This window comes from Notamacropus eugenii, chromosome 6, assembly GCF_028372415.1.
Source record: "Notamacropus eugenii isolate mMacEug1 chromosome 6, mMacEug1.pri_v2, whole genome shotgun sequence".
Classification (NCBI taxonomy): Eukaryota; Metazoa; Chordata; class Mammalia; order Diprotodontia; family Macropodidae; genus Notamacropus; species Notamacropus eugenii.
The window spans coordinates 305,112,629-305,139,747 of NC_092877.1; the positions used below are offsets into that span (position 1 = coordinate 305,112,629).

General features: G+C 39.8%; 1 protein-coding gene across 6 annotated transcripts in view; it reads right to left on the minus strand.

The window, feature by feature from the left end:
* Positions 1-27,119, minus strand: part of PLEKHM3 (pleckstrin homology domain containing M3) — a 209,441-nt gene that overhangs the window by 72,634 nt on the left and 109,688 nt on the right. For 4 of the 6 annotated variants that reach the window (XR_011968868.1, XM_072617409.1, XM_072617410.1 and 1 more), the window contains one exon: positions 23,325-23,388. Coding sequence is in view for 5 of the 6 variants with exons in the window: in XM_072617409.1 (XP_072473510.1) it covers positions 23,325-23,388 (64 nt within the window). In the remaining variant the exon portion in view is untranslated. The other 2 variants (XM_072617411.1, XM_072617412.1) reach the window with 2 other exon arrangements.

Below are 27,119 nucleotides of genomic sequence, written 5' to 3' on the forward strand. Positions count from 1 at the left end.
TCCCATATCCCTCAACCCACAAACACCATAGACAGCTTCAAAGGTCAGTGAGAAAGCTCTTTCACCTGGGTGAGAAGGGAGCAGAGTTCTCCTCTAGCCCTGGCCCTAGGAGGCAGTGGCAGCAGCAGTAGCATCCATTTTTGGAGCCTCAGCCTAAAGACCCTGGGGGAATCTAGCTCCTGCTCTGGGTCTCAGCCCTGAGTGGTGGCCCTGGGGGTGAGGAGGAGCACTGCCGTGGTGGAGCTGGTGGAGGCTCTGGAGAGGGAATTTTACTCCCAGGTCCTGGGCAGAAAAGCTTGTGGAAATGAAATGCTGAAAACTAAAAATAAATAAACTAAAAAAATTTTAAAAACCAATTATATTGAAATAATTATTAAAACTATTTATAAAAAAGTTCACAGACCCCAGCTTAAGAACCCCTTGATCTAAAGGATGTTTTCTGGCTGTGCAAAAGTCAAGAAGTATTTGTATTGCACAACTATACTCATTATGACTCTTTTTAATTGGTTACTGCAATGATTATTTCAGTACTAGGCTTTTTCCAAAAGGCTTCTTCTCTTGACTAAGGGTAGCTCAAGCTCCTATGCCCTCTGCTTCCTCTCCCCTTTCCATCTTTGTGCCTCTTTTCACGTTCTTGAAGAAGAGTTAGAACCTATATTCCTGTATTATAAGGATCTTTATCTGAATGTTTTCCTAACACCTAGGTAGCTGAAGCAATGTCTCTGTCTCATTTTCTTCATTATCTTGTATTCCCATTTTATGTAGGCCTACTGAAAGGTCCAATCTTCTCCCCTGCTTCCCCTAATTCTTTCCCTGCTGAAATTTTAGCTGATGGTCTGGGAAACATTCCACTTATAAGTATGATGAAGAATGAACTAGGAGCACATAACTGGAGTGACTTGTCCCTGAAGTAATCAGAACAATGGTATTTTAAGCAAGGGGCAGGAACTGAGTGAGACCTCATAACCCCTGAACTCCAAACTCTCTTTTTAGCCCAAAGAAGACATACTGCTTCTCTATTCTAAGCATGGGCACACCCTAAGCAGATATACCTGCAGCAAAACCCAGAAAGAATTTAAGTCTCTAGTTCCACTTTCAGTTTACTCAGGAGAGTCATCCTCCTTTGCTTTTATCTCCTCCTCCCCCTGCCAAATGGGACAGCCTGGGTTAAATGTATAACTCTAAAAAAATGTGCATGCCCTTATGATCTAACTCATGGCTGCAATTTCTGGACAAGGAGAAAGAAAAAACAGCAGTCAACTGGAAAATAAACAAATAAAAAGTTTTGTTATCTCAATGCTAAATTAAACTCAGATCTACTCGATTTCCTAGCCACAACTAATGCCACAACTATTTTGGCCCCGGAGTCTTTTGAGGCCAAAGTATACCATTGTGCTGCTGTTTGACCATGTGTGCCAGGACTGGCTTCTAAGCCAAAGCCAAGGAACACCCTTCCTTCTCTGGGTATTGGCGGAAAATGGGAGGGCTGCTAATTCCTTTTGTGACCACCGAGAGCTGAATGGTCAACAATTTGGGAAATTATAGGCACATCTAAAATGTCAGCGCCTCTGCAGAGTTTTTCCCAATGACTGAAAGAAGCCTTTGTGCTTCTGGCAATCTCAGAAGAGTCAGTTTTCTAACAATACTCCATGGGAGGGGCAGGAGGAGGACACAAAGTAGGAATTCTGCGTCCTAAGGGAAGGACTATCCGGGCTAAGTGTTATTTCTAATGATAGCCTAGCCACAGAAATGGTGAGAAGGGTGATCAGTAGCATTTGCCTGAACATACGTGCACAACATCCATACTTGTAGAGATCAGGTCCGGTTTCCATAACTCCAAAGTGAATTTTGCTGAGTGCTTTACAATTAGTTCAAAGTGCTCTTTTCACAATGATCCTGCGAAGACCTCCAAAATCCTGATGTCCTTTCGGTTCATCCTCATTATACGGAGGAAGGTAGTGAAGCTTGAAGAAATCAATGACTTGCCCACAGTCACTATGGTCTGAGCCAGGGACAAAGGTCAGCAAACTTTAAGTCCACTATAGCAGCTATTCCAAGCTCAAAAAGATCACCTGATTCTGATGTCTCTTTAGAATACTGCAGATTTGAATAATATTTGTTCAAAGAAACCAGCACTTTGGAGACTGTCAGAATGTTAAGCAACCAGTGATCTTGTGGCTGTCAAGTAAGCATAATAAGAGTAGGAATGTAGAAAAAAAAATAAGGCTTCACTTAAGTTCTTTTGTTTTTGACCTTAGGTTTAAATTTACATACCAGTAAGTATTATTGGAGCTGAAGGGAGGCTTATTTTTTCAGTCCTCACCAAGTTCCTGGGAGGTTAACTTCCTCAAAATGGGCTTTTGGGATATCTAAGAAAAATCAGGCATTTAATAGGAGTTAAAAGGAATTTTCTAATCCTAAATCTGATAGTTGGCTAAGGTCAAAGATCTAGATTTAGCACCACAATAAAGAAAGTCTAATTAACAGACTCAATCTTAGCCTGGTGGCTTCAGCCAGCTTTTTCTGATTGCCTGGCTAAGTATGGTAGCTCATTCATCTATACATGTAGTCTCTTCACTGAAATAGGTTTAGTTATTCTATGGCACAGAGAAGCTTAGTAGGTGCTATATCCCATCAGGTCATAGCAAAGAGTAGCTGACAGCCTTGAAAAGGCTAAGAAAACAACCGAGGGTAGCCAGGAGCAGATTAGTGATCGTGAGACAGTGCAAGACCAGAGAAGAGCATGCTCAACAGAGACAATGGGATACCAAGCAAAACAGTAGAGTAGGATGCCAGCACAACCTGGGCACACGCATGGCTTTGTCAGACAAGAAGAAATAAGAATGGAGAGGGCCTAGCAGTACCAGATCTCGGACTATACTATGTTAGAGATATACACTGCTCTGGAAATCCTCAGTTCTTTCCATGTTTACACTTGTGCCTTCCTCACTGCTGGCATGGTAACATGTGAGAGTGTATCCCCTATACAGCGTGTAAGGTGTGTGTGTGGGGGGGCATGTTTCTTATCACTTGTACTATCTGATGAAATCTTTTGCTCTGAGTGAGTGATAAAAATAAATATACTGGTCAGAGCTCTTGAAGTATGGTTTCCAGTTTATGCCCACGTATATGCACAATCCTGGGGTAGCCAATAATGTGGAGTGGAAGGGGAAAGAAGGTAGTTGAGGGTAGATGAGGTGCTATGCTAGAAATATAGGAACCATCAATTACAATTTCAAAATTTTTTGGTATATCAGTTAACAAGTCAGTCAGTGAGCATTTATTAAATATTTACTATGTTATGTGCCAGGCACATAGCATGATTTGGGGATTTTTATTATAGTGGGATTTGTTTGAATGGGATATGACCTTTGTGTAACTCCACTGTATCCCCACAGTACTGCTCTGAATGCTCATGTGTTAAAAAGTAAAGAGAGGCCACAGTCCCTCCCTTTAAGGAATTCATAATATGAGACTGTTTAAATTACCCAGAGCAAGATAATTATATGAATACTTAGAAGAAATGAAGAAAAAAGAAAACTCTGGGAATTTTAGCCAGATTAAAGAAAAATGAAGCCGGGCTGGGCAGTCACAGTGAACATAGCTCTGAAGACAGAAATCTGGCTGGTTTGTACCTGTGCACTGAGGAACAGCAAGTGCAGCTGATCAGGAAGCATCCGCCTGTCTGGATCCCCCAGGGGTTCAGCTTCTTAGCAATAAGAAGAGCACAGAGCTGAGGCAGAAGGGGACAACGAGTCCAGTGTTGTTTACACTGTCTCTAACTGTTACGGAAGCCTCCCTCAAAAAGCACCTCTAATACTGGGGCTTGTTGCAGGGTTGGAAATAATCCTTACTAGGGTCAAGTTAAGAACCCACTTAAAAACCCAACATTCTGCTTTTATGAAAGGGATGAGCAAGTAATAGAGAAATTTTCAGACATAAGCTGTGTTTCTACCAGAACTTAATGGAACGCATGCATTCGGCGAGAGGTCCAGAATTTAGATAAGATTCAACATCAGTTAATTCAGAAGAGTAAAGGCTCTTTAGTCCACTTCCCTTCCACCTCAATGTTAAAGGAAGCAAGCAAGCCAATTACACTCACAGCAGGGATCCTCTCTGGCTGGAAGGAGGAAGGTATTGCAAATCCTCCGTGTGCTTTATGAGTAAGGAGAACTGTAATTGCAGGCAGAAGGAGAAAGGGTTTCTCTTTGTTTCTGCCCACATTTAATTCTGGGTAAGCCTTTCCCTTTCCTTTTGCGGAGATCTGTACCAATTTACAACGATGAGAAAATGTCCTGAATCCAAACTAGATTTTTCTATGTGCATATTAAATGTGGTAAATACTACAATTCTGTAACATTCATGACAAACACAGAGCCCTGGGTATGTCAAAATTGGAAAGGTATTTGTGCAAGTTGTTAGGAGAGAGGTGTCTGCCTTTTTGGGTAAGTATAAGGGTGAAGCATTAGGCTCTTGTTCTATTGGCTTTCAGGGAGGTCCAAGATAGGGAGGTAAAGCCTGATGTACTCTAGCAATGTTCCCAAAATATCAGATGTGATCCTTGGCGACCCTGGGGCTTTCTGTCTAGAGAGAATCAGAATTAGCACAGGGAAACCTGATGACATCTCACAGGTTGTCATCCAACCAGAAGGTCAGAATCATAGAATGTTGGAAGTGGGACCCACCTTTAAACATCACCTAGTTCAACTTCTTCACTTCAGAGATGAGGAAATTAAGGCCCTGAGAGAAGAAGTAACTCATTCAATGTCACAAACGAGTTAGTAATAAAGCTAGATTAAAATGCAAGTTGGAAAAGGCCTCCCCAGGCTGGCATGTCTGCCCTTCCACCAGCTGGCTCCATTTTTTCTCTTGGAACTTAACTGCTACATGAGCACCTTCTGCCCCAACCAGGTGGGTCTACTTACTGTCCCTTCACTAGTCTTCGTATAGTTCTGTCTCTTTTGTCACATCTGCTCATGCTGCTGCCTTCTCTTCCATTCAATAATCATTGAATCGTTGATTCAATAATCATTGCATATGTATGTTCAAAGCACTGTGCTAGTACTCCAAAAAATACAAGGATCATCATGTCATGGCCCTACGTCTCAAAGCTCACAATCTAGCAGCAAATCAGGTCGGGGTAAAGGAACAATTAACTACTGAACTGCTGGCATCAATTTTCCACCACTAATTTTATAATCCTGAGGATACACCAACAACTGATTTGACGGAATCTTTAGAGAACATAAACAATCCAGTAATGCTGGCTGCATTTCTTGGGCTCTCCCTCCCTACAGCCACTCCATCACAGTTCATCATGGAGCTGCTTATGTATCTTTTAGTCAATAACCGAAATGTTAATTGTAAACCTCTGTTTCTTCTTCAATCAAACCGTTCCCAGTTTCTTTAACCAATCCTCATAGGAAATGATTTTGGGACGTTTTGCCATGCTGATCACCCTCCTTTGGGATGTTCGTTCAGTCAGGAGGAATTTATTAAGTTCTTATTATATACCAGACACTGTGCTAAGTGATAGGGATACAAAGAAAGGAGGAAAAAGCCAATCCCTGCCCTCAAGGAGTTTCATTCTAAGGAGGGAGACAACATGTAATTATCTAGGTAAATATAAGATATATAAAGATCAGACAGAAAGGATTCTAGGTGAAGAAAACACAAATAGCTGGTGAGATGCCATCAGGGCTTCCAGTACAGGAGGTCCCAAGGGAGCTGCTTATTGGTGCTCTTCCTAGAAGGTGGTGTCTTAGAACATGTGATATCAGAGTATGGTGTCTCCATGTTTGCCAGTCTCCCCAAATACAGAATAGCTTTCTTGATTTTGTTTCCATTCCCTGCTACCCCTACCCTCCCACTCCTAAATGAAATAGCAGCATGCTGCCTAAGGAAAACTTGGTGATATCTTTCTACTCTGTAGTATTACACCAAATAATTACTATTGTTGTTAAACAATGATTATTAATATTTTAAGATAATTAACATTACTAATATTCTAGCCAAAATGGTCTATAGACTCTTTCCTGAAGGTGCCATTCCATCTGCTGCCCTTGTGCCTTTAGCTGGTACAGGTTGAAGTCAGGAACACCTGAATTCAAACGTGGCCGCAGACTCTTCCTAGCCAAGTGACCCTGGGCAAGTCACTTCACCCTGTCTGCCTCCGTTTCTTGTCTGTAAAAATGCGCTGGAAAAGGAAATGGTAAACCACTTCAGCAGTGTTGCCAAGAAAACCCCAAATGGGATCACCAAGAATTGGACACGACTGAAACAATTAAACAACAACCAGCTCCATGCTTGGTGTAATGTCCCTCCTAGAATTCTTGTCTCTGTTAGGACTCTCTCTCACCCCACCTGAAATGGGTTTGTACTCATATTATGTAATTTGTATTTACTTTTTGGATATACGTTGTTTCCCCCCAATAGGATATCATCTACTGGAGAGCAGGGCCTGTTTTATTTTTGTCTTATTTTATACCAAATGCCAAATATAGTACCTGACACTTAATAGGTGCACTAGAAATGATTGTTGAATTGAACTGAATACTTGTAATAACTTACATAAATATAGGAGGTTAAAGTGTACAAATCCCTTTTGTCACAACAACACTGTGAGTTATCCCCATTTTACAAATGAGGAAATGAGAAGGAACCTTGCTTATGGTCATTTAACTAGTAAGGGTGGGTGGGTGGGGAGGAGTGAAGAGGGGCAGGACTTAAAACTTCATGTATTTTGTAAGCTTTAAAGCTTACAATGCTTGTCAATGTTAGCTATTATTAGTATAAATTATTTTTAAAAAATCAAATTTTTAGGGTCTGCTAGTTGAATACTGAAATGCAACCTTGGTTTTCCTTAGTTTTGCTCTCAATTCATATTGTTGCTTTGATTCCGCAAGGGCCCCATGGTTGATCTGTCCTGCTAGTCAAACTTCTAGGGCACAGCTGTTAGCCTACACACGCATCTGGATGAAGGGTTCTGCATGAGGCTCATGTTGAGTTGGAAGAGTTTCCCAGAGGGTTTGCTGCATAGTTTAATATTTCCAGATTCCTTGGATCTGTGTATGCGTAAAAATAGAAGAATAAAATCAGACCCCTCTATCACATGAGGCAACGTCTTGCCTCATTTGTTCCCTTAGTGATTGAAAACAGAAGAGATATGATATAACTTGAAAGGACCAGTCCTATGACCACAGGATAGCTCTATATGGATCTTAGTGAATTTCCCAGGGAAGAAAAAAAGACTGCTCAGTAGCTTCAAAAACTCAGGCTTACTGAAGGGTCAAAGGCTTTAAAAACAATTCCATGTAGGACGGAGACCCATTGAGTTCTTGCTGTTGCTAGGTACACTCTTCATTACATGTTGTGCTGCCTGGTTCATGGATGACATCTTGTGCTTTGGCCTAAAGCCACATGGAAATTCCAGGAGTACACTGGCTGACTAAGTGATAGAGAAGTCTAACTTTTCTGGGCAGTCAGCAAGGAAGAAGGTTAAGCGTTTTCACCAGTGTTGTAACTTTTCCTCAAAAAGAGTGTAGTGATATCAGTGTATTTGAAATTCATTCTGCTCTAAATGTGAAGAAAAAACCTCAATTTGAGAGGTTCGTTCCTAATACCACTTGCCACATGTGGCTGGGTAGTGCAGGGATTGGAAAAGGCATATGACAAGGCTGTATATTGTCTCTTTATGTATTTAACTTACATACGGAGTAATCATGCAAAATACCAGGCTGAACAAATCAAAAACTGGAATAAAGATTGCTGCGAGAAATATCAACAATCCCTGATACGCAGAAAATACCACTGGGATGGCAGAAAGTAACGAAAAATTAAGAAGCTTCTTGATAAGGGTGAAAGAAGAGAAAGAAAAGCTGACTTCAAACTTAACATAAAAAAAAGCTCTAAAATCTTGGCAACTGGTCCCATCACTTCCTGGCTAACAGAATAAGGAGAAACGGGAGCAGTGTCAGATTTTATATTCTTGGGCTCAAAGATCCACTGTGGATGGCAGCTGCAAGCCATGAAATTAAAAGATACTTGCTTCTTGGAAGGAAAGCTATGGCAAATCTGGACAGCATACTAAAAAGCAAAGACATCACCTTGCCAACAAAGGTTCATACAGTCAAAGCTATGGTCTTTCCAGTAGCAATTTATGGCTGTGAGAATTTTACTACAAGGAAAGCTAAGTGCCACAGAATTGATGCTTTCAAATTGTGATGCTAGAGAAGACTTTTTGAATGTCCCTTGGACAGTAAGGAGATCAAATCAGTTGATACCTAAATTAACTTAGACTATTCCATGATGTAGCCTTCCTTGACACTCCCATTCATAAGCTAGGCTTTCAGTGAGATCTCACATAGCATTTTGTATCTCTCATCTACTTTTTATAATCTATAGTCATGTATGTTTAATTCAACACTCACTCTCAACTAATAATAGTAATAAATCACATTCACATAAAACTTAGCAAAGCACTTCACAACAACTCTGAAGTCAATGGTGCAAGTACTATTATCACTGGTTTATACATGAGGACAATGTATAATGAGGTTAAATGATTCTTCCTGGTCACACAAGTAGTAAGTATTAGAGCCAGAAGAAGAAATCAGGTCTTCTGACTTACAGACCAGAGTTTCTGCTTGTCTATAATGTCTCTTATTTCAGGTGCCTTTAATAAAGAGAGAGGATTAATCATTAAAAAAGACACTATATGTTCAATCATCCACTCATCTGTCTATCATCTATTATCTATCTGCCTGTCTGTCTGTCTGTGTATCTATCTTTCTGTCTGTCACTGAACACTCAGGAGACCACTCTTGACTACAGTTTTGACCAGTTTCTCATTTCCTTTATGATGCTCTCTGGCAGATATTCTTCAAACAAAAATACTTCTATTTTATGGAAGCTACGTAAGCCATGTCAGTGGAGTGTAATCTCTGGCAGGACCTAACAAACAAAGCAAGTTTAAAATACAGAAACTACAAATTGTCCATTTGTCATTCACAGACCAACCTAAATGAGGTTGAGATGTACATCACCAGATTAGCCATAAGGTGATGCCATTTTAGGCTGGTGTAACTTTGAAAGACCATGTGCTAAGTCAAAGGAGTTGTATGATCTGTGTTGATGGAAGGAGAACCCACACTGATAACATCAAAGATCCTTCAAGTACCAGCATGACAGAGTGGAAAGAACATCGGCACAGGGAGCTCTGAGACTGATATTTTGGGAAAATTGGAGAGCTCCATGTCTCTAGGACTCAGTTCCTCATCTATAAAATGAGCTAGACTAGATGACCTTCCAGGGTCTTTCCAGGCCTAAATCTATGACTCCATGAGGTATCCAAGTATATTAAGGCTGTGTTTTTTACCCAAATGGATGGATATAATGTAATTCAATTTAAAAAATGGCTAACAGTCAAATAATTATACTAGATTTTAAGCTACTTGAAATCAAGGGCTGTTTTTTATATCTTTGTATCCCTTATAGTACTTAGCCCAGTGTTTTGTGAATAATAAATGCTCAATAAATACTGACTGAAGGAATGAACACAGAGCTAGAGAACCCATGTTTTTTCTCTCACACACGCACATAGAGACAGATGCCACTCTTTATACAAAATAACTACTGCCCCACCATCAGAAGTTGTTTTTAATATTGCTTAAAGATTGATACTTGCCTGTCTTTTTTCTCATCTAGTTCTCCTTGGGACTACCAGTTTTCAGGTGTGAGATGGAAGCCAGGTGTTATTTGTGCTTGTGGAACAGAGCAAAGCTACATACATAACAGGGTTCTTTTGGCACCTAACCTTCTGAAAATAAGTAATTAACATAGAGAACGTTAGAGTTATCAGGGACCGCAGAGGTCATCTGATTCAACTCCGTCATTTTCCAGGTGAGAAAGTGGAGGTCCAAAGAGATTAAATTCCTTGCTCAAGATTAGCTAGTGAACAGCAATACTAGGAAGAGACTCAGAACTCCAGACTCCTCATTTAGAGATATTCACACTATAGGGCAATACCTCTGTTGCTAGTTTTACCAATTCCTTCAGATAAATGTGTAAACAAGATAAAAGGCAGGTGATGCAATTTATTTAAGGTTTAATATCAAGTCAGAAGCAGATGTCAGAAATCCCCAATTCCCAGGAAAATGCACCTTTTATATACTTCTAACACACTGACCAGACACTTATAATTCACATGTTCCTTGTTCTTTCTAGGGCTATAAATGTATTAATTATCTTCTGGGATAAACTATAGTCTAGTGGCTTTGGGACTGTGAGTGTAATTGATGCTACAAGTCAAACACTCACAGACAAAGGTGCCATCCATAACAGATGATGCCCTATCAAGAGGACAAGAGTTTCTGAGCTGTTATCCTATTTGTGGTGATGTTTCTGCACTAAACCATCCACATTCTCTCCTGTTATTCCCCCAAACATTGGTGAGAGACAAGGCTGGCTAAGGTTACTTAGATGTCCTCTGTTTCTGTTGAACAATTGTTTCCAGGCAAAGATAAACTAATTAAATCACAAAAGTGGAAAAAATAAACACCCAAAGATGACTGGTTCAGACAGAGAACAAGCCCACAAGCTTGAACTTATTAGTAATATTCTCTAACCAACTTAACTAAGTGGACTATTTTGCAGATGCTCCCCCCCCCAATACAATCTGTGGCCATGATCACTAAAGAGGAAAGAATGTAGAAGACTGAAGAATAACTTTCTTTTCCTTTACTATTCCCATCAAACCTGGAAATATGCTGATAGGGCAAGGAATGGTAGGGCAAGAGAGTGGGGGAGCTGAAGTGATGGGGTGCTTGGGCCCCAATTCTAAAATCACATTTCTCTTTAAAAAAATCACATTTACCCCTAGCCTCAAAACACTATCCCAGGCAGTTTCTCCCCAGCCCAAGAACACAGCCTGCCCTAGCAACAAACATCATCTCCCTTCCTGCTCTAGTAGCCAGCTGCCCCTCTAGAACTCATTAGTCTGAACCAGCTGTGTACTGACTGAACTGAGTGTGCACTGGGTCATAACGACCAATCATACGTATCCTAGACTTAGACATACATATACTCCCTTACATATATCTTGTCTAACAAGACATTGATGAGAACAACCTGGTATTTTTGAGCCAGCCCTGACTGTTGGTTGACTTAGTGATATTTCAGGCCTAAAACCACACCTCCAGGTAGCCCCTGCCTTGGGCTATTTCCCCATGAATTTTGGGTAAAATACCAGCCCAGTAGATACCAAAAGGAGATGTTCCTTTAAGAAAACTGACCACTCCTTAACCACTCCCTAATCCCACCCCAAAACACCTAGTTAGCATATTTGGCACATGCTTTACTGTAGAATATCCTATATAAACTTTACCTATACCCCTCCAAGGTTGCAGGTTCCCTAAGAACTCTTGCTTGCTGAAAAGCGTAATAAATCTTTATATATCTTTATCAACAATGCTTGAGTCCATGAATTCTTCTCCAGACGAACTGTTCTTGGTACCCCAGTCTTTGTGAGGGTCTCACACCCCGCTTCCAGCCCTCTTCAGAAGGGTGTCTGTATGGTGGTTGCTGTGTGGATCATACATACTGTGTGGATCAACAGTGGCCTTTCAGTCTCATATCCTTTAACTTGCCAACCCTCCAAAGAACAAAATTTTCTGCACTGTTCCTTGTGCCTCCCCTTCGATGTTGGTTTGTTTTTTTTTGGGGGGAGGAAGGAAGGGAAAAAACTACTCACTTAAAAAGAAAAAACCCATTTCTTTAAAAGGCATGATTTGCCTCTCAAGTAATTTAAGGTCCTCTTTTCCTAACTCATTAATTGGTCGGAACAGTTCTGGATAAAGTAGCTAACGGAGATTTAGTGATGTTTTAATAGAGGCCTCATTCCTGTCTCACTCCAGATTACTCTCAGGGGTTTATGGAGGCTTCTGATGGCTCCAACAGAACACAGTCATAGCCCACTGAACAGAATGTAGGAGCTGTCACGCTTTGTTTTTCTGCTTGTTAAATCTGAATGCTTTTAATTAGTTATCTTGCCCGCTAATGCCTGGGTGAACAAAGGAGAGGAGATCAGAGGTGGGGAGAGGCTATGAATACATGTTACCCAAGCTGCTAAGGGTGGAGTAGCTGTTAACTTGGTTGTAGTCACTGGGTTACTGTGTTTTGATGAGATCTGGATTCAAAGCAATCAGTCCTAGTGTGAATAAAGGTCATCACCTGTTACTTCTTCGGTTAAAGGGCAGCTGTGCTAGGGTGCCCCCTTAGGCAGGCCTATTGTCTACAGTCTGTGAATAGTGAGGAAGGAGAATAATGTTCCCATGTTATGTTTGGTTGGTGGCTAGGGTTATACTAAAATAGCATAATTTGCTTTAAGAAATAATGCAGTAAATGCAGTGTATGGAAAAAAAAGAGCCTCAAAGTACATTAAAAAGGGTTTTTTTTTTGGGGGGGGGGGGCTTGCCCTCATTAGTCAGAAAGCCTGATAAAAATCACAGCAAGGTCTAAAGTTGGGATTATTTCCTAATACACCAATTCCGACAAATGCTCAGGTTACATAGACTCTAATTTCCTGAGCTCAGAGGTGAAAGGGAGAGATGGGGAGGTCATTCAATCAATAACATTTAAGTACTCCCCATGGATGCTCACATAGAACAAATCTTCATATTCCACACTCCTGAAAGGAAGCAGTCTTCAGATCAGCCAAAATGGCAGAGGTGTCAAAAATCTTTTTAGTTTGCCTTGCGATGATAGCAGATGATTATTTTACAACAGTCAGATACACTATTTTTGTTTGTTTTAAATCATTTTACAATTAGTTTGTCATTTCTTGAGCAAGTACTGACCAAGCAGCAAAGGAAGATAGTAGGGCCTATTGGGAATGAAAGAAATAAAAAATTTACTTTGCCTGGGCACTTATTTTGGTTAATTAAGTCATTTTATTTGTAAAGGAGGTGTATTGATTTAGTGTGGTATCCCTACAATAGGAATAGCCTCAGGCAAACCTGAGAAATATGTTTTTAGGGCCCCCTCCTCCCTTTTGGTGATTCCTGGATGCTTGGGGTCTTCTACTGTGGCTGAGTACCCTATTCAGTTATGTCCTACTTGGGTAATGACCCACACTCCTGACCTTCCTTGACTCATTTTTCCCATAAAATTTTACAAGTTTTCTGTTTTTCCAACTAGGAGCTCAGGAGAAGGCTGATTAGCTAATCTGCTAAACTAACTGAAGACAAGTTATTAATAAGTAATAATGGATTAATGTGTAATTTCTCAGATAACATATGTGAATTTCAACAAAGTCCATAAGTAGCCCAAAGACTTCACTGTTGTGGATCAACTCACATAGGAATTTCAAGGACAGAAGTAATTAACTTAAAATTTCAGTTTCCTTATCTGAGAAATAAGGGACTAGATGCTTTCTCCAAGATCTCTTCTAGATCTGTGATTGTGTCATGCTAACTAAATCTTTCAGGTTTGTAAGAAGAACAATGTTTTGCAATATTCCATGGAGGAAAAATACCTGTTTATGAATACGTTAGCATTTTAAGAATGTGCATGGTATGAGTATTCGTTCCCTGAAACATATTACCGACTCCTTTGGAGTGTGTATGGTGGTATCTCCCTGAAGAAATCTTCTGAGAATTTCAATCCTTACCTAATGATCACTTGGTGGCCAACTTCATGACTGATAACTAGCCTACTCCTCAGAGGACATCAGTGGATGCCTGTGCTGATTCAGTGTCACCTCTATGTCATGGTGAGGCTAGAAGAGCAGAACAGTTACTGGAGGTCTAAGATCTGTTCCCTTCAAACAACAACAGCAAAGGGCATTGCAAATTCTATTTATTCATTCACTGACTGCTCCTTGGTCTGGGCCTTTGACCTCATGGGCATGCCAATTTGTCAGCTGGAAACTACGTACTGATATTGATGCAGACTGGCTAGGACACTGAGAGGGCAGGCGACCTACTTGTCCTGCCCATGGTTGCACAGACAGTATGAAGGAAAAGAGGGGCAGGATTTGAAGCCAAGGCTTTCTAACTTACGGGACCAATTCTCTAGCCACTATGACATGCTGTTTCTCATGTAATTAATTATGTACTTAAGGGGTATCTTTTTAAGAAAAAGTATTTGTAGTTGTAGGCCTGAGGATGGAGACTATTATGAACAAAATTCATCTAACAAAATTCTAAGATTAATTGCACTACATCTTCTGTTGCAGACCAACATCCTCTAAACTCCCAGAATTTGAATATCTTGTGCTCTTTTAAACATATTACCTTTTCCCATTAGATGCTTTTATAGTTTTACTAATTATATGAGTTTTGTCCATCCTGAAAAAGAAATAATATTAAATGCTGATCAGATCAACATTTTGCTGTGCTCAGCTTCTGATATTCTGAAAAAGCCCAATAAGGAAACTACCTTTTAGCTAAATAAAGAGTACAGAGTGATCACCTCTGGCAGAATCTTATCTTGTGAATAAATATCATCAATAGTTAGGAGCCAGACAGTGACATCTTTCATAGGACACTGAAGTGAACTCTGATTGCTATGCAAGAAATGAAATATTACAGCTCTTAATATTTCCACCCAAAGATACTGTTATCAAGTAGAATTGATGATATGGGGTCAAGATACCTGAATAGATGCTGTTCCATTAGATTATTGTGTTCAATTCATATGAAGATCCCAAAGTAAAGAAATTCTTTAAAACATTAAAAACGCTTGGAGTAACTAAGACCTTTATCCAAGTCAGAATTTAGTCAGACTGCTAAAGCTTTACAGAGTGTTACCTCTAATGGATGCTAACAACTCACATGTATACTGTGCTTTAAAGCTTGCAAACACCTTATGTATGTTATGACTTTGACTTCAGTGTTTGTACCTTGACCACTTCGTACAGTGCTTGGCACATTGTAGGCTACACACTTGTTGACTCTGATCTCCTTTGGGCCCTGAAACAACTCCTTAAGGTGGGCTCCAAAGGTATTATTATGCGACTTAATGGAAGAACAAATTGAAGATCAGAGAGACAAGTGATTTTCCATGGCCATATGACTTGCTAGTAAGCGTTAGGGGTGAGATTTGCTCTCAGATCCTTTTCACTCCAAGCCTAGTAGTTATGGTGGCTTTTATATTCCATGTTAGTAATGTTCTGTGTATTATAAATTTTTCATCCTAAAATATTAGGAATGGAGGGCGGAGCCAAGATGGCGGAGTAGAAAGACGCACATACACATAGCTCCGAACCCACAACCCACAGAACGGCTAGAGGGGACCAACTCACGGTGAATTCTGCACCCAGAGGCCACAGAATATTGGAGCGAGGGAGATTTCTGTTCCGGAGAGACCTGCAAACCTCTCGCGGGGGGTCCTTCGCGCTGCGGACTGGGTGCCGGGACTGGGAGCTGAGTGCAGCCCTGCAGCGGCCCGACACCGTGAGGAAAAGATCCGAGTGGGCTACGGGGACGGGATCTCCAGCGGCCACGCGGGTCCCTCCACCCACAGAGGGACCTGCAAACCTCTTGCAAAAGGTCCGTCAGGCTGCAGACACGGAGCCCAGCCCAGACCTGCGGCGGCCGCAGCTCCGAGAGGTACAGATCTGAGCAGGCTTCAGGGACGGGATCTCCAGTAGCGGCACAAGCCCCTCCACCCACAGGTGACGGGGGTCTGTGAGAGAGTCTCTTTGCCGGGTCGAGAGGGGAGTGGGGTGCCCCCATGATTCGGGCCCCCCCCGGGAGGTAGAAGCTGAGAGGTGGCTGCAGACAGGGGCTCCCCAAGCGGGCGGGAGCCTGGATCCATTGTGGAAGGTCTGTACATAAATAAACTCCCTGAGGGAACTGAGCCTGAGAGGCGGCCCTGCCCTGACCTGACCATCTGAACTTAATTCTCACACTGAATAGCAGCCCTGCCCCCGCCAAAAGCCCTAAGGCGGGAAGCAGCATTTGAATCCCAGTCCCCAAACGCTGGCTGGGAGGACCAGGAGGCGAGGTGGGTGTGAGGAGAATATTCAGAGGTCAAGTCACTGGCTGGGGAGAATGCCCAGAAAAGGGAAAAGAAATAAAACTATTGATGGCTACTTTCTTGGAGAACAGACATTTCCTCCCTTCCTTTCTGATGAGGAAGAACAATGCTTACCATCAGACAAAGACATAGAAATCAAGGATTCTGTGTCCCAGCCCACCCAATGGGCTCAGGCCATGGAAGAGCTCAAAAAGAATTTTGAAAATCAAGTTAGAGAGGTGGAGGAAAAACTGGGAAGAGAAATGAGAGGGATGAAAGAGAAGCATGAAAAGCAGATCAGCTCCCTGCTAAAGGAGAACCAAAAAAATGTTGAAGAAATTAACACCTTGAAAACTAGCCTAACTCAATTGGCAAAAGAGGTTCAAAAAGCCAATGAGGAGAAGAATGCTTTCAAAAGCAGAATTAGCCAAATGGAAAAGGAGATTCAAAAGCTCACTGAAGAAAATAGTTCTTTCAAAACTAGAATGGCACAGATGGACGCTAAGGACTTTATGAGAAAGACATATCACAGAACATAGCGAGAAGATTGGAAAAATGGAAGATAATGTGAAATATCTTATTGGAAAAACAACTGACCTGGAAAATAGATTCAGGAGAGACAATGTAAAAATTCTGGGACTACCTGAAAACCATGATCAAAAGAAGAGCCTAGACATCATCTTCCATGAAATTATCAAGGAAAACTGCCCTGAGATTCTAGAACCAGAGGGCAAAATAAATATTCAAGGAATCCACAGAACACTGCATGAAAGAGATCCAAAAAGAGAAAGTCCTAGGAACATTGTGGCCAAATTCCAGAATTCCCAGGTGAAAGAGAAAATATTGCAAGCAGCTAGAAACAATTCAAGTATTGTGGAAATACAATCAGGATAACACAAGATCTAGCACCCTCTACATTAAGGGATCGAAGGTAATGGAATAGGATATTCCAGAAGTCAAAGGAACTAGGACTAAAACCAAGAATCACCTACCCAGCAAAACTGAGTATAATACTTCAGGAGAAAAAATGGTCTTTCAATGAAATGGAGGATTTTCAGGTTTTCTTGATGAAAAGACCAGAGCTGAAAAGAAAATTTGACTTTCAAACACAAGAATGAAGAGAACCATGAAAAGGTGAACAGCAAAGAGAAGTCATAAGGGACTTACTAAAGTTGAACTGTTTACATTCCTACATCGAAAGACAATATTTGTAACTCTTGAAACATTTCAGTATCTGGGTACTGGGTGGGAGTACACACACACACATGCACACATGCACACATACATAGAGACAGAGTGCACAGAGTGAATTGAAGAGGATGGGATCATATCTTAAAAAAAAAAATGAAATCAAGCAGTGAGAGAGAAATATTGGGAGGAGAAAGGGAGAAATTGAATGGGGCAAATTATCTCTCATAAAAGAGGCAAGCAAAAGACTTATTAGTGGAGGGATAAAGAGGGGAGGCGAGAGAAAATCATGAGGTCTACCCTCATCACATTCCACTAAAGGAAAGAACAAAATGCACACTCATTTTGATAGGAAAACCTATCTCACAATACAGGAGAGTGGGGGACAAGGGCACAAGCAGGGTCGGGGGGAGGATAGAGGGGAGGGCATGGGGAGGAGAATGCAATCCGAGGTCGACACTCATGGGGAGGGACAGGATCAAAAGAGAATAGAAGTAATGGGGGACAGGATAGGATGGAGGGAAATATAGTTAGTCCTATACAACACAACTAGTATGGAAATCATTTGCAAAACTACACAGATTTGGCTTATATTGAATTGCTTGTCTTCCAAAGGGAAGGGGTGGAGAGGGAGGGAGCTAAAGAAGTTGGAACTCAAAGTGTTAGGATCAACTGTAATGTTCTTACCACTAGGAAATAAGAAATACAGGTTAAGGGGTAAAGAAAGCTATCTGGCCCTACAGGACAAAAGAGAAGATGGAGACAAGGGCAGAGAGGGAGGATAGAAGAGAGAGCAGATTGGTCACAGGGGCAATTAGAATGCTTGGGTTTGGGGGGGGAAGGGGATAAAAGGGGAGAAAATTTGTAACCCAAAACTTTGTGAAAATAAATGTTAAAAGTTAAATAAAAAAAAAATAAAATAAAATAAAAAAAAATAAAATAAAATATTAGGAATGAAATTTCCCATTTTCACCTTTAATATTTGCTAGCTGTATAGCCACAAGACAAGTCACTTAAACTCTCAGAGCCTCAGGTTCTCATCTGTAAAATAAGGATGATACTAGTTAAAATATCTATTGACAAGGTTGCTTTGAGAATCAGAGGAGACAAGTAAAGCATTTTGCAAATCTTAAAGTATCATATATAAATCTCTTAATATTTTACTACACTCATTTAAAAAACAGCATGTTATTTGTATTTTATCATATCAGCTAGTCTTGCCTTATTAAATCTTGGCCTTTGATTACTCTATTATCTTTTTGTTAGTTATTTTTAGCTATGTCTGACTCTTTGTGACCTCTTTTGGGGTTTTTTGACAATGATGCTGGAGTGGTTTGCCATTTCCTTCTCCAGCTCCTTTTACAGATGAGGAAACTGAGGCAAACAGGGTTAAGTGACTTTCTGGGGTCACACAACTAATAAGTGTTTGAAGCTGGATTGTACTTAGAAAGGTGAGTCTTCCTGACTCCAGGCCCAGCACTCTATCCACCACCCCACCTAGCTGCCCACCAATCTAATGCCTACTAACATGTTGCTAAATGAAGCTGTAGAAAATTGTGAAAACCTGATGACTGGGTCCACTCCAAATGCATGTGAAGTCATCACGACTTGGCCCTCAGCTGAAGTGAAGCAACCTTTTAACCTCCCCCAAAGGTTTACTATAGCAGCTTTTCAAAACCTTTTTATCCCCTCGGTCAACAAACTCTAGTGACTCTCCGTAACTTCCTGGACAAAATATAAAATCCTCTGGTGTTCCTTTCTGCCTTTAGCTCTTACACTTTACTCCCTGCCATCAGTGCCTTGCGTCTAGCTCCAGTCTACCACCCACCCACATCCACCCACCCCTTTTTTATATCTAGTTGTTTACATATTCTCTCACCCATTAGAATGTTTTGCTTTTACCTTTCTCTGTATCTTTGTATTGGTAAAGAGGGCCCAGGGTAGGCACTTGGTAATTCCTGTTGATTTGACTTGACAGTCTTATCTTTCTACTATAAGTTAGGACTCTATTTTATCTGAACTTTGTATTTCCCTAGGCACAACAATTCCTTGTTAAAGGAATCCAAGAAAGTTTGTGTCTTGGATTTTATAATGGAAGGCAAGGACAAAATAAAACTTATATGATATAAATTTGCTTTACAGAAAACTTTGTAGAAATGTGAATGTTCCCTACATCATATTCTTTTAGAAGGTCATAGTGTTTTCTGACAAACCACGACAATAGTACGTAAGAGCTAAGATGGCAAAGCACATTTTAGGGGTGAGAGTTAATTTACAGGATGTCCTTTTCTAGCACTCATGAGCCTTCCAGCAATGTAACAGTCTCTTTCCTTTCTTGGAAAGAAAATGTCTTTCTCTTTCAACATATGCTTTTTTTTTCTTTTGTAGAGACAAACAATCTGATTAAAATTTAATCATAAATGGGGGGGTAGAAGAAATCTTTCAGCACTGATGGGACACATACAGATCAAAAGCTAAATCTAATTTAATGCCCTTCTAGCAGAAGCTGTAAATTGAATTAAACTTCCTCTAAATATGATAAGTTTGGAGATCTTGTAAAGATAGGCACAAAGAAACAGGTTAGAAAAAACTGTCAAACCCAAGGATGCCTTGTGACTCTTGCCTTTCCCCTACCACAGGGAGTTTGATAAGCTGTTGATTGCCTCTACCACTTTACCACTAAGGTTGAGAACTGATTAAACAGCTTACAGGCTCTGGGAGCTAATGGTCTGGGTCTACCAAGGTGACTGGCTGCTGCTTCTGATTTAAGCTGCCTGCTATTTAATGGCAGGATTATTAAAGAAGAAGCAGCAGGGCACAGAAAAATCTTATAAAAAATGGACTACTGCAAAATGGCTACAACACTTAGCCGTTTAAAAATTAATGTGGAATTACTCCAATGCTGGCTACTTCATCTGATAACAAAACTTGGTTCTGAAAAACTTCTTCAAGGAAAATCCATTCAGCATTCCATTTTTTCCAAGTAATTTCCAAGTACCACATCACCTAGGAGCTTTAAAAGATGCTTCCTTTACAAGGTACTTTAAAAAGTGCTATATCCTCATATTCCCAGGGCAGGTGCATACACAAAATAAACAAAAATGTCTGTTAGCATTGTGACTGATTGTTTCCCAGAGAATCATCTGGACAGAATAGCAAATTATAAATGCTTTTATTTTTCTCCTTACTAAGGATCACTCCTCAGTCTCATGATAAAACAAATGTGGCATCCATTGTTCCCTAAGTAGCAGAGAACAGAAATTCTTGTCAGTCTCTGCTTGCCATCATAAAGTCATCTTCATTACTGTGCTATGTAAAGTTGATTCCTTTTAAACAGCTCTGAAGAATCTGCTTACTCCAAAGAGGAAAAAAAAAAAGAATTCCAACCAACCAATCAATCTTTGCAGAGAACCTACTGTGCGCAATTATGCCAGTTACTAATTGGGATGTCTGTCTGTCTAAATATCTCTCTATCTATCTCTCTATCTGTCTATCTATCTACCTATCTATCATCTATCTATTTATCTATCATCTATCTATCTATCCATCATCTATCCATCTGACAGATCCTTATCCCCTTAGAAGAATGTAAGCCCTTTGGGTACAGGGCCTGGTTGACTTTCAAATTCATATTCCCAGGCCTAACATAATGCCTTGTGAAGTAGGTACTTAAAATATGTCTACTGAGTGGAATTATTCTTAAGGAGTTTATAATTTATGTGGGCAGGTAAAGTATGTATCCATTAAAAGATAATTAATATCAAGTAAGAGAAGATAAGTGTTCAATGAGTAGCAGAGATAGTAAGTTCAGTAGGAATCCAAGAGTGTTTCCAGCTTGCGAAAGCATGGACGGCTTCATAGCAGAATGTGGCAATCTTAACTGGATCCTGAGGATGGTGCAGGTTTTCAAATGGAGATGGCTGGAATAATTGAAACAAAGATAGAGGAGAGCTGGCACTGCAGGGCATGTGTAGGCTAGAATGGGCAGTCAAGTCTGGCAGAAGTGAAGGCTACATGTAGGTAATATTGGAAGTTAAAGTTAGAAAGATAAATATGGGCCAAATTTTGGGGTCTATACTTGACCCAAATGGGCACGGAAGGTTCATGAGCCAGGCAGTAATAGAAGCAAAGCCATGTTGTAACATCAGCCTGTCAGTGAGTGGGGCATGGGCAGCTCCAGGGTGGGAGGGACACTGAGGAACTTCTCTCCTTTCTTTCAGAGGAAGGATACAATAACTAGTATCCTCTTGCTTTCTCCCATAACTGTTCTTCAATTTTGTAAAAGTTTTATCATATACTGGTAGGGAAAATGGAATTTGGGAGCATCTGAGACAAAGAAAATCCTTAACTATCCCCTAAATCTCATGGTTGTGTCTCTGTGAGGGGAAATAACAAGGAATGGAGGGGAAACAAAACATTAGAAAGGTACAGAGAATGGAGAAACAGGAAGAAAAGACAACTTTAATGATGCTAAAATACTGTATATTGAAATATTATTTATTTAATCTGTTTCTTTACCAATTACTCATTCTCTGAGCCTCCATATCCGGTTTCTATCTACATTTTACTGAATTATTTTCTCTAAGTCACTAATGGTATTCTTCTAGTCAAATTTACTGAATTCTTCCCCGCCCCAATCCTTCTGTTATATTTGAAACTGCTGATCATCCCCCCTATCACAAAGCACTCATAATTTAGCTCCCGTTTTTTTTTTTTTTATTAATTTTTTTATTTTTTTAATGTTTAACAATCACTGCCATACAATTGCGATTTTATCCCTCCCCACCCACCCCCCACTACCTCCCTCCCTCCCCACCACTGCATACAATTCTGTATAGATTCTACATATACTTTCCTATTGAGTATATTTTCACTATAGTCATGCTATGTAGTCAGACTAAGATAAATGAAAGAATCCGTATAACAAATCAGAACATGATACACAAACAGATACACATACACAAACATGATCTGCTACATTATGTGAGTGACTTCCATATTTCTCTCTCTGAGTGTGAAAGGCATTTTGCCTTGAGGTCCACCATTGGGATTTTTTTTTTTTTCAGAAGTTCTTGTGTTATTACAAAAATCTAAGTCTACCAGAAAAAACTCTCACACACTGTGGTTGTTGCTGTGCATAAAGTTCTCCTGGTTCTGCTCCTTTCACTCAGCATCAGGTCATATAAGTCCTTCCAGGCCTCTCTGAAGTCTTCTTGTTCATCATTTCTTATAGCACAATAGTACTCCATTACATTCGTATACCATAATTTATTCAGCCATTCCCCAATTGATGGACATCCCCTTGACTTCCAGTTTTTGGCAACTACATAGAGTGCTGCTATAAATATTTTTGTACATGTGGGACCCTTTCCCATTTTTAGCTCCCGTTTTATGCTTGCTTCCTTCTCTTGATTGGCTTACTAAACTAGTAGATGAGTGGAATGTTGTAGGTAGAGTTTACCTAGGTTTTAGCAATGCTTGTCGTAAGATATCCTATAGACTATTCTTGTATAGAAGATGGAGAGATATAATTTGGACAATAATATAACCAGATGCCTTCAAAACTAATTGGAAGGTTGAACTCAAGTTCAACGGCAACATGGAAAGAGGTCTCCACTGGAGTGCCATAGGGATCTTTTTAGGCCAATTTAGGCTTGAGGAAAAATATCTCAATAATTAGAGCTGTGCATCATCTCAGGAGTCTAGAGGTAGCTGATGCAAATGATTAAACAAAACTTATTGCATTTAGGACTTTCGAATCGGCTGCCCACAGAAGCAGCCCTTTGTTTTTGTTTTCCTTCCTGGCTATGACCAGTTACATCCTTCATGAGTCAGTAAGGTACAAAAACAAATTTTACTTTAAACATGGGGTATAATTTTTCAGCTTTTCAATGATTAAAAATAAGGGAATGAGTACATATCAAATGGCATAACATTCTCATACCCTGTAGGTCTTTATTTTTTATTTCATTTTATTTTTTAACCTAGAAACTTTATCTTTTGTTGAAATAGAAATCCATAGAATTTGATAAGCCACAATAAAAACTTGCATAATTAGCAAAGCGAAGACTTTTTTGACAGAAAAGATAGAAAGGAAACAGCCCCCTAAGATAATTTACCTGCTGTAGGTCTGCAAGAGAGTACAGATGGATCTGTTGAAGGAGGTATTCTCTGGGGAAAATTCTGAAAACAAGGAAAACAGTATGAGTGCTTGTTAGGTTAGGTCACAAGACTTAATTTTCCTTGGGAATCTCTAAATCCCACAAAACTAGTGTTTCTGTCTAGAAATGAGTAATATTAACAACGGTGGAATGTAGATCAACTTTTCATTAATGTGTTGCCCTGTTTCTTTGGTAAATGACAATTAATAGCTTGAATAAAGTGCAGGCTACAAAATAAACCCTCAAAAACAAAGTGCATTTTTATATAATAATGACAAAATCCAAGAGGCAATAATAGGAAGGGAAATACTATTCCAAATAAGTACGAAATGTATAAAATACTTAGATGTCTATCTGCTGAACCACATAAAATCCCAGTACATATCCAATTATAAAGTGTTCCTTAAAGAAATCAAAAACAGCTTAAAAGCTAGAGATATATCAATATTCATGGTAGATATGTGCCAATGTAACAAAAACGGCGACAATATTACCAAAGTCAGTTTACCACTTTAATGCTACAACAGTCAGACTATGAATGTGATATTTTGCGGGACTCAATAAAATAATAATAAAATTCAGGTGGAAAAACAAAGATCTATAATATCATGGGAAATGAAAAATGTTAGGGATGAAAGGGACTTCAAACTACATAACAAAGTAGTAGTCATACAAACCATTTGGTATTGACTAAACAAAGACAAGGGAGAATCAGACAAACAGAACTCAATGACTCTGTGTTTGATAAACTGAAAACAGATTATTTAGTAAAGAACTTTCTTTTTGACAAAAACTACTGGGAAAAACCAGAAATCAATCCAGCAGATATTAACTTAGAAAAACTTATTAAACCAGAGTCCGCAATAAATTCAAAATGGATTTATGACTTTAATACTTTAGAGATCATACTATAAAAAATGAGAAGGGAATATACTATCTGATGATCTTATGCCCTTCACAGCTACTGGGAGGAGATATATTCTCAACCAAATAAGGAATAGACAAAATTATAAAAGATAAAATGGATAGCTTTGATTACATGAAACTGAAAAAAACTTCTGTACAAATAAAATGGATGCATCAAGGATAAGAAAGGAAGCAATCAAATAGAAAAAAAAATCTTTGCGTCTGATTTCTCAGATAAAGGTCTGGTATTCAAGATATATAGACCACTAACTAACTAAACTAACACTATATAAAGCCATTCCCCAGTATATAAATTGTCAAAGGATTTTAAAAGAAGCATTGCAAACTACTGGCAACCACTGGTGTCTCTAAATTTTAATTTGAAATTTTTTCATGGATACACTAAATAAAGAAGCTGCCTGGAGGGGACGGCATATCAACTACAACTTTGTTTTTTCCTTTCTTTACTGTGAGGGAAAAAAGAGGGCAAACAGCATGCCAACTTAGACAAACGAACATGTTCTACACCATGTTCCGAAAGCTATTCTACCTAATATAGCACAGGTGGTAAAAATATGGAAGACTGGCACTGAACTAAAAAGGTTAAGACTAAGCAAACCCCAAGGCTTGAAGGTCAACCACATAGACTGAAAAAAAGCCAGAATAGCTTAGCAACACTGAAATGCAGAAATGGCAGAGAAAAAACTACTATCATTCCCACCTCAAATAGATACCATGACTGCTTTTTTATGTATCTGAAGAAGAAATGGGACTTCTTAAAGTATATACTTCGGCAGTGCTTCTATGGTGTTGAACAGCTTGCTGAATATTTTAGAGCTTGCTTGATCACTTCTAAGAAAACAGAAAGAACCTCTTTAGTTCTGAATAGGGCATTTGCACTCACCTATTTGGTCACTTCCACAATAATAAATTCATAGCTATTTAGTGTCTTTAAAAAAAATACAACTTTATTTTCTTAACCTTTTCTATCTTCAGTTCAATCTAGAAGAGAAGGAAGCTGGCATAGAATTGATGCCAACTATTCTCCTTAAATGAGACATATGCTATCTGTACACGGATTGTAATGGGTAAAGAGGGCTCTTAAAGTAAGTATAATCACGATGGAAACAATAGCAGAAGAAAAGATGGGGAGAAAAATTTCTCAATGCCCTAGTAGATCCCGTTTCTGAGCCATAAGGTTTTAAGTGTTTTACTTTAAAAAAACTATTAATAAACTCAATACAATTACCTTTTAAATGCCATTGAGCATTGGTAAGATACTATGAACTGAATATACATCCTAAAAAAAGAAACTTATGAGTGGAATAGGTTTAGTGAAGACTTCTCAGATTGTAATTCTTCTCCCAGGGGTGAGGTAAGACTGAGAGGCTCAAGGTCACTATATTTTTAGAACAGAATAATTCCATATAAGGATATAAAACTGTGCAGTACATTAGGGTCTCAATGATTGGATAAAGTTTACCTAATTCTTCAATGTCTTCATTTCAAAAGGGATTGGTTAGATTTCATGTCTAGAATGTAAGATCATATTCTCAGCTAATGAGAATAATGGTCAGTGGGGGGGGGGGGGGGGAGGGACTTGCATTAGGGTCTATATAAATCACTGCCTTTTCTTTGTCTTCAGCTTTCCTGCTCCAGGTGAACTGGTATAGGATTGTCCCGCTTCTCGAGAATCTAGTAAATAAATCTTTCTGTCATCACTTTGAGAGGCCTTTGAATAATTAATTTAAGTAGGGATCTGAGCCACCCCACACACTTAGAATACAAGATCCCAAAAAACTAAAAAGCCAAAGGGGAGTTTTAAAGTGACTCAAGTTGTATGTCCATGTCACATGACCAATGAGATGGAGGACTAGACTTTCTTCCATACTCATGAATTCTTCAATTTTCCATAAAGGAATTATGTGCAAGAAATAAAGCAATTTCAACTATCTCCATGGTCTAGACACCATGAAACTAAAGAAGGTAAAACACAAGGAGCTAACAACAGAGCAGAATCTCTAATTCAGGGTTGAGGAATCTGTGGCCTCAAAGCCACATGTGACCCTTTAGGTCCTCAAGTATGGCCCTCTGACAATACAGACTTCATGGGACAAATCCCCTTAATAAAAGGATTTGTTCTACAAAACTTAGACTCAGTCAAAAGGCCACACCAAGGACCTAGAAGACCACATGTGGCCTTGAGGACATAGGTTCCCCACCCCTGCTCTAAACTCCATGGTGCACTACTTCCCCCATCCCCCACACTTGTCCCCATACACTCTCAGCAGCAGCAGGACTGCATAAGCCAATGTACCAGCTTGCAACAGAACTCAACTTTAGATCCCTTTAGACCTTTTAACCCCATCCAAAAGGCAGAAATTTGCATGGGCTTAGATAGCATGTTAAGTTCTTTACGCTACAAATTAACTTGACTAGAGAATGAAGGAACAGAATGAAAAGGGCAGGACATGTGTGTGGCTATGAGCACGAGCCTGGCATCCAGCTGGGGTCAGCTGTGACTTGGGGCAGAAGCTGAGGCCGAATTGGTGATGAACTGGTCAGCATGGGAGAAGGCTGAGATGGCTTCTGAGGTCCATCTCTAAGACAGAAATCACTATCAACAGCAGGGAAAATAAAGTAAAAAAGCTGACACTGCCAAAGACCTCAGGAGGACGCAAACTCAGTTAAATACTTTGAGCAGATGAACCAACAGGGAAGACATTAATAGTACAAGGGAACATGGCCTCTAGATCATGTTAAAGAGTTAGCTATTTACGAATAAATGTTGCAAGACACTGAATAGGCCTGCTGAAGCAGCAGCCAGGGCACGGCCCCTTTAATGAG